The 8,678-nt window shown below is 22.0% G+C and overlaps 1 protein-coding gene across 1 annotated transcript in view; it reads left to right on the forward strand.

Annotated features, from left to right (window-relative positions):
• Phum_PHUM262920 (brat protein, putative) overlaps window positions 1-2,654 on the forward strand; it is a gene marked incomplete at both ends in the record, with an annotated part of 5,086 nt that extends 2,432 nt beyond the window's left edge. Inside the window, 8 exons of the mRNA XM_002426570.1 lie at window positions 15-180; window positions 285-353; window positions 511-705; window positions 804-1,009; window positions 1,093-1,286; window positions 1,383-1,546; window positions 2,231-2,463; window positions 2,550-2,654. Coding sequence (XP_002426615.1) covers window positions 15-180; window positions 285-353; window positions 511-705; window positions 804-1,009; window positions 1,093-1,286; window positions 1,383-1,546; window positions 2,231-2,463; window positions 2,550-2,654 — 1,332 coding nt within the window. The remainder of the gene's footprint in view (window positions 1-14; window positions 181-284; window positions 354-510; window positions 706-803; window positions 1,010-1,092; window positions 1,287-1,382; window positions 1,547-2,230; window positions 2,464-2,549) is intronic.
• Between the last annotated feature and the right edge of the window lie 6,024 nt (window positions 2,655-8,678).

Genomic DNA, 8,678 nt, shown 5'->3' on the forward strand with positions numbered 1-8,678 from the left:
ACAATTTGCAACAGTTGGCTAGCCTGGCCGAAAAAACGGATTTGGAAGCTGCCACTGGTTCGGTTAATCCGAGTCCCACGCCACCCTTTAGTATTGCTGATCTAATTACCGGTGATTTTAATTCAACAAACGCGCTACACAATTTGCAAGCTTTAGCAAAACTTACCTTAAATAACCAAGGTGAAATTTTGATTTATTGATTTTTTTTTTTTTTTTCAAAATTATTTATTTTATTTATTTATTTGCGACACGAAAATACGATTATATATCGATTCTTATTTCAGGATGGGCTAATTACCTTAACCAATCTTCCCGATATTTCCCAACCTACGAATACGAATCCTTAATTAAAGGTAACATTCCTTTTTCTTTAACTTACGTTCCTGTCAAACAAAAAATTTTCCTAAACGATTCCTACGAAAGCGTAATTAATAATTAAAAAAAAATTTAAAATAATAATAATAATAATGAAATTTTGAAAGGGATGAAATTACAATGTGTTTATTTTAGATGTTGTATCAAACGGTTCTTTGAACGGTGGAGCAACAGTAAATGGTGGATTAGTTTTGGGACGTGGAGGAACATCACCGATTTTGGATCAAGTACCCAACAATCATATATCGCTTAACGCTGCATTAGCATCATTAAATTCATCAGGTTATCCCAATTTATCAGCGCCTAATTCTCCAATTATTCCAAATACCGGTAAAACTTAAATTTTAATTTAATTTAAATTTAATTTGTTCTTGTTCGATGCAAGTCGTGTAAATTTAAATTTATTTATTTTTTTTTTTTTTAAATAGATATGAATGGGTTGAGCACGCCCACTTCTGGAATGAATTCTTATCCTCATCCAAGAGTGCCAAACGCAAGACTAAATTCAATGCAAATAAGATGTAAATTCGGACAACTCGGTGCCGGAAAAGGACAGTTTAATTCTCCTCACGGTTTTTGTTTAGGAACGGAAGAAGATATTATTGTTGCCGACACGAATAACCACCGAATTCAGGTAAGACAACAAAACACGATATAGAAATGCAGATGCAGAAATCCTAATATTTTTTTTCTCTCTCTCTCTCTCTTCCCGAAAAGGTTTTTGAAAAAAATGGTACGTTTAAATTCCAATTCGGAAATCCGGGAAAAGATGAAGGTCATTTGTTTTACCCACGTAAAGTTGCCGTCGTTAAATCTTCGGGAAAATTTGTGGTATGCGATCGAGGTAACGAAAGATCTCGAATGCAAATATTTACAAAAAATGGACATTTCGTCAAAAAAATATCGATAAGGTAATATTTTTCGAGCGTTTTTTTTTTGCTTTAAGCTTTTCTCTCTCTCTCTCGCGCGCAAAAAGTAAGGAAAGTAAATAAAAAATTAATTTTCAGGTACATAGACATAGTCGCCGGTTTGGCTGTGACATCTCAAGGTCACATAGTGGCCGTCGACAGTGTTTCCCCGACGGTTTTCGTTATATCCGAAACGGGAGATTTATTAAAATGGTTCGATTGCTCCGATCACATGCGCGAACCTTCAGACATTGCAATAAATGGTGAGTTTCATCAATACATAGCTCAAAAATTTGCCTGGTATCTCGATGAGAATTTAAAATAAATTTTTTAAGCTAAAAGTTGTGCTTATAGGAGGTATTTAAATTATTCACCTGATAATTTATTTTTTATTTTTTTTTTTTTTACACGACTAATTACTCTGCGAAATGCTTTGGGTCATTAATTAATAATTTTATTGTGACGAAAAGTATATTTTCGATGCATTTTATTAAGTTTATTTAGATTAAGTAATAAAGTACAAATTTATTAAAAATAATAATAATAATGATAATGATAAAAAAAATTGTATTTCTTATGATTGTGATATTAGACGTTTAAAAATTGAATTTTTTTTATTAATTTGCTCATTTTTACACATTAGTTATTGTTTTTTTTTTTTTTAATTTATTAATTTATTAATTTATAAATAAATTTTTTTATATAAAATATTTATTTTATATATATATATATTTAATGCTTTTATTTTAATTTTTAACTTTGATTATTATTATCCTGCATATTTTTTTTTTTTTTTTACACCTCGATGTCATTCTTACATGCATGTATGTGTTGTAATCACCGAATTATTTTAATACCTTAAATATCCTGTTAATAATAAACTTACGAATGATAGATTCCTGATAATAATAATAATAATAATAATAAATAACCGTAATATATTACAGAGAAAGAATATTACGTGTGCGATTTTAAAGGTCACTGCGTTGTCGTTTTTTCGGAAGATGGAGATTTTCTACGGCGAATCGGTTGCGAAAGTGTAACAAATTTTCCAAATGGAATCGACGTTTCCGATGCGGGAGATGTTTTAGTCGGTGATTCACATGGGAATCGTTTTCACGTGGCTGTTTTCAACCGTGAAGGAACCATGTTGTCGGAATTTGAATGTCCCTACGTAAAAGTCAGTAAAAATAAATATAATTTAAGGGATGGAATGGGATGGAATGGGATGATAATTTTTTTTTTTTTTTTTTTTTTTCATTTTAGGTTTCTCGATGTTGCGGCCTTAAAATCACATCGGAAGGTTTCGTTGTAACCTTGGCCAAAAACAATCATCACCTATTGGTGTTAAACACATTGTACATCATGTAAATTAATTAATTATCTTTATTTAACGTGTGTGAAACAGCGAAAGAAAGAAAAAAAGAAGAAAGAGAGTGAATCAAAGTATGATGATGATGATGATGATGAAGAAGAAGAAGAAATTTTTTTTTTTTTTTTTTTTTTTAAATTTTCTTTTAAGAAAAAAAAGGAAAAAAAAAAAAATCAACATATCTTGTTTCGAGTGGGTGTGTAAGTCTTTCTTGCGCATTTCTTCATGCCTTCGTCGGATTTTGTTTATAATATTCTGGCCAAGACACGAAGCAATGCATGCAATTTTTTATATTTTTCAAGCACGATTTTTTTCGCTTGCCTTTTTTTTTTTTTTTTTTTCTCCTCCGTATTTTTTTTTTTTTTTTGCATAATAATAATAAAAGTTTTACTTGTCTTACTTACTCTACTGTATGTAAACCTTTTAGCCTACCGAATTTTTTTTTTTTTTTTTTTATTCTCTAATTGTTCTCAATCAGGACATTGTTTTTTTTTTTTTTTTTAAAATATGACAATATATTTCTTCCACATCGAATTTTTTTTTTTTTTTTTTTTTTTTTTAAATTTTTTTTTTAATACGGTAGTTTGTATTAAAAAAAAAAAAAAAAAAGGAAAAAATTGTCATTTTAGTTTTATTATTATTATTATTATTATTATTATTATTATTATTTATCCAATTTATATTTTTATTTTGAAACTTAAAAAAAAAAAAAAGTAAAAAATTTTAATTTTGGGTTTTTATTATTATTTTTATTTTTATGTGAATACAATAATTTGGAACGTTGGAATCTTTTTTTTTTTTTTTAATTATTACTATTATTATTATTACTATTAATTTTAATTATTATTATTATTATTATGTTTTGTTTTAATTAGTAATCGAATCCGGTTTTAAATTACTTAATTTTTTTTTTTTTTTATTTTTAACAATTCAACGACTGGGTTGATACTTACAAAGAAAAAAAAAATTTTCTTTTTTTAATTAATTAATTACCTGCTTCGTATACCAAATAATATTATTATCATTATCATTATTATTATTATTATTATTTAAACGTTTTTAAATGAGGGAAAAAAAAAAACTGAACTAACAACACTTTTAACAAATTTTTTTTAATAAGTTTTTTTTTTTTTATGTATTTTAAATTATTCCTTGTACTGCTCATCTATGTAATAATAGTAATAATGATAATAATAAAACTAAAAATAATAATAATAATATTTTTAAAAAAAATAATAATAATAATAAAAAAAAGTATTTGTATTGTGCTGTGAATGTAAAATTTCCTACTATTATATAAAAAAAAAAAAAAAAAAAAAAGGCGGTCAGTTGTTGTCTTTTACGGGGAACCACTTTTGTTTCTCGTAAACACAGGCTGGCTGGCCTTTTAGTTCTTAGTTTTATTTTAATTTTTAATTTTAAATTTTTTTTTAAATTTTTTTTTTTTTTTTTTTTTTGTATTTTTAATTATAATTAATTTTTCTCTATTATCACGTGCGTAAATATTATTATATACACGCACACGTGCGTACGTACACGCATACGTACACCACACGCAAACACACACGTGCGCGTATATTTTTTATTTATGTACGTGATGATTTTTTTTTTCTTTTTGGGTTTTTCCACGTTTAATAACGATCCGGTATTAATTTTAATAATAATAATAATTCATAATAATAATAATAATAATGATAATGATAAGATGACGAAGATGAAGAAGAAGTAAAAGAATGGAAAAGAAAAGAAAACAATAATTTTTTTTTAGTTTAAGTTACCGTCACCACCGAATTAAAAATCGTACGTTTCGATAATAATAATAATAATAATAATAATAATGAAAAATTAATAAATTAAATACATACATATATGTATAATATTATCATTATTTTATTAAACGGTTAGATTATAAATAAGGTGTTCTAGTCAATTTTTTATGTATAATTGCTAAGTCGTGTAAATAATGATAATGATAGATAGCACCTTAAACGAGGTTAATAATTTTTGTAAATAAAAATATATATATAGATATGTAAACATACGGAATGGTTATGTTTATGTATTGGTAAAAACAAACAAACAAACAAACAAACACGTGCGTATATACTCTTGATTGATTGATTGTTAGATAGACAAACAACAATAAATAAAAAAAAAATTGTTTTTCTTTTTCTAATTATAATTATAAAAAAGAGGAAGGATTATTATTATTATTATTATTAATCGGAAACGAATCTGAAAAAAAAGGAAGAAGAGGGGGGAAAATAGTAATAATAATAATAATAATTTCAATTTTATTTTATTTTATTTTATTTATTAATTAAAGTTTTTTTTTTTTTTTTTCTGTTTGTTTTATTTAAATTTTCTTTTTTTTTTTTTCTTGTTTGTTTGATTCATTATAAAGACATTATTAGCACAATTTATTTATTTTTTTTTTTTTTTTTTGTTCTTCTTCGTCTACGATGAATCGATTTATTTATTATTATTATTATTATTATTATTATTATTATTATTATTATTATTATTATTATTATTATTGGTAGCGATAGTATAAAACATGCTGAAAAAGAAAAAAGAGAAAAAAAAAAAAAAAAGAAAAAGAGGAAAAAATGTCAAAAAAATTTAATTAATTATGATGTTCAATTTAGTTTTTAGATTTTTATTATTATTATTAATTTTTATTATTATTATTATTATTATTAATATTATTTTAATTGTATTCTCTAATGATCCCACAAAAAAAATGTTTTTTTTTTTTTTTTTTTTTTTTTTTTTGCATCTTACGATGTAGTAAAAATAGTGTGATTGTTTTTTTTTTTTTTTTTTTTTTTTTTATATTATTTTCATCTAAGATGTTTTTTTTTATTTACAAAACATCGACGTTTTTAATTAATAATAATAATAATAATAATGATAATGATAATGATGATGATTAAAGTTTATTTAAAAAAAATGTCGATGTTTATATTAAATCAGATGATTTATTGATTATGTATGTATATATTTATATACATATATATATATATTTATTTTACATTTTGTAACGCCAAATTTAACAATTTTAATTTTAATTTTAATTTTTTTTTTGTTTAATTTTCATTCTCTCCACCACATTTATTATTATTATTATTATTATTATAACTGTTATTGTTATTGTATATTATTATTATTATTATTATTATTAAATTGTAGACTGATATTATTATTATTATTAATGATGATGATGATGAGATATTCTCTTATTTTTATTTTTTTGTGTCTTTTGATTTAGATTACAAAACAAAAGCTAGTTTAGTTTTATTTTATTTTATTTTTTTTCGTGTTTGTTTGTTTTATAACAATTATTATTATTATTATTATTATTATTATTATTATTATTATTATTATTATTATTAATATTATTTTAATAATTTTTTTTAAAAAAAAATTTTTTCCCACGATTTAAAAGTGGAACGTACAGGGTGATTGATTGATTGATTGATTGTTTACGTTTTACTTTTAATTTTTATTTAAATAAAAAGAAAATTTATTAAAATAATAATAATAATAATAATGGTAATAATAATAGGGAAAGAGAGGAGGAGGAGGGGATAATTTTCTGCAAAATTAATCCAGTTAAAAAAAAAAAAAAAGAGAGAGAGAGAGAGAGAAATTATATTTACATAAATATATATATATTTGTTATATAAGTTTTGTTAGGAGTTACCAAAAAAATAAAAAAAAAATTTAAATGCTTTATTAATTAAAATTATTGACAAAATTGATTAATTTTATTATTATTATTATTATTATTATTATTATTATTATTATTTTGCAAAATAATTTAACTGGAGTGACGTAATTAATTAATTAATTAATTTTGCAGGGAATGAATGAATGAATGAATGAATGAATGAACGAACGAACGAACGGAAAAAAAAACGATAAAATTTTGTTTAAAAAAATTTTTTTTTTTTTTTGTTCGTCGTCATTGTTAATTATTTTAAAAATTTAATGGAGAAAAAAAAAAGTTTATTTTTACCTATTTTATTTTATTTTATTAATTAATAATTAATTAATTAATTAATTATTTTTAAAATTAATAATTAATAAATAAATACATAATATAAATTTATTTTTATGTAACAAAAAAAAAAAAAAAAAAAGAAAAGAAAAATTGTAAAAGCGAACAAAAAAAAAAAAAAATTTTTTTTTTCTTTTATTCGTCTCTTCACTTAAAGACTTATATATATATATATAATAATAATAAAAGAACGAGAGAGAGAGAAATGAACGATTAATCGATTAATCGATTTATCGATTATTATTTCTCTCTCTCTCTCTCTTTCGTTCTTCGATTTACATACTTTTAAAATTTTTACATTTTTTTTTTTGTTTAATTTAAAAATGTGCACAATTTAAATTTTTTTTTTTTTTGTTTTTTTGTTCCTTATAATAATAATAATAATTATTGATTGATTAATTGATTGATTGATTGATTGATTGATTGAGTTCGTAAAAAAAAAAGAAAAAGGAAAAAAAAATTCAATGGTTTTTCTTTAAATTGTTTTTTATTTATTTTTTGTAATTTTTTTTTTTTTTAAATGAATAATAATTATGATTTTAAATTTTTTTTTCTGATTGATGATAATGATGATGATAGTAATGATGATGATAATGATGATGTTGATGATGATGATGATGATGATGATGATGATGATAAATTTTTTTTGTTAAAATTTTAAATAACACGTCGTATGTGCATGTGTTCATTTTTATATATATATATATATATATATATATATAGTGTTGTATCTATATGTTTTTTTTTTAATGATGTCGTGTTTGTGTATGTATGTATATATATATACAAAAAATAGTACACACACACACACACACACACACACAAATACCCACACATTCACACATTATTATTGCACATTATTATTATTATTATTTTTTTTGCTTTAGATATTTTTAAATAACAATGATGATGATGCTAGTAATTTGAAAAATGAATAGGAAAAATTTTTAATAGATTTAGGTGTTTTAAATTGGGGGAGGGGAAAGAGAGGAGGGAAGGGGAGGGAAGGAGGGAATATTATAAGTGTGTGTTAAATAGTTAAGATAAAAAAGACGCTTTTTTAAAAGAGAAAAATTTCTTTACTAATTAATTAATTAATTTTTTTAAAATATTTATTTCGCACTTTATGTACAAGACGAGTTTTTATTTTTATTTTTTATTTTTTATTTTATTTTTAATAATAATAATTATTATTATTATTACTATTAATTTTTTTTTTTTTTTATATGTGTATATTATTTATATTTTGCTTTAGTCAAGTTGATGAAAAAATATCATTATTATTATTTTTTAAACATTTTTGTTTGTAACACGTACATATGCGTTTAATTAAAAAAATGAATAAAAATAAATAAAAAAAAGGAAAAAAAGGAAAAAAATGGAGAAAAAAAGGAAAAAAAATGGAGAAAAGAAAAAGGAAAAAAAAACTTATTATTTTTTTTGCTATTATTTTATTAATATTATTAATAATTTATTTTTATTATTTTTTTTTTTTTTTCACTCGCTCGAATCGCGTTTTTTATTTTATTTTATTTTTTATTATTATTATTATTTTTGTTTAGTGCAATTGAAAGAAAGGAAAAAAAAAATGAGAAAAACAAAAAAACTTTGTTAGATTTGCGTTTTTTATTTTGTAAATCGATAAATTGCGTAAAATGTAAATACAAACACAAACACATAAACAAACACACAAACACACTAACACTCAAACAAACACAAACAACACACGTGTTTTGTATAAAAACTCCACGCTATTTACTTTATTATACTCAGGTAGGAAATATTTATTCGTTTAGCAAAATTAATTAGTAATTAATTAATTAATTAATTTTTTTTTTTGAAAAAAAAAAAAGATACAAATTTTTAGTGCCATTTTTTTTTTTTTTAATAATAAAAATTTATTATTATTATTATTACTATTAATAATTCGAGATAAATAAATAAATAACCATTTATTATA

Source organism: Pediculus humanus, genomic scaffold (assembly GCF_000006295.1).
Source record: "Pediculus humanus corporis 1103172107635 genomic scaffold, whole genome shotgun sequence".
In the NCBI taxonomy this organism is placed as follows: domain Eukaryota; kingdom Metazoa; phylum Arthropoda; class Insecta; order Psocodea; family Pediculidae; genus Pediculus; species Pediculus humanus.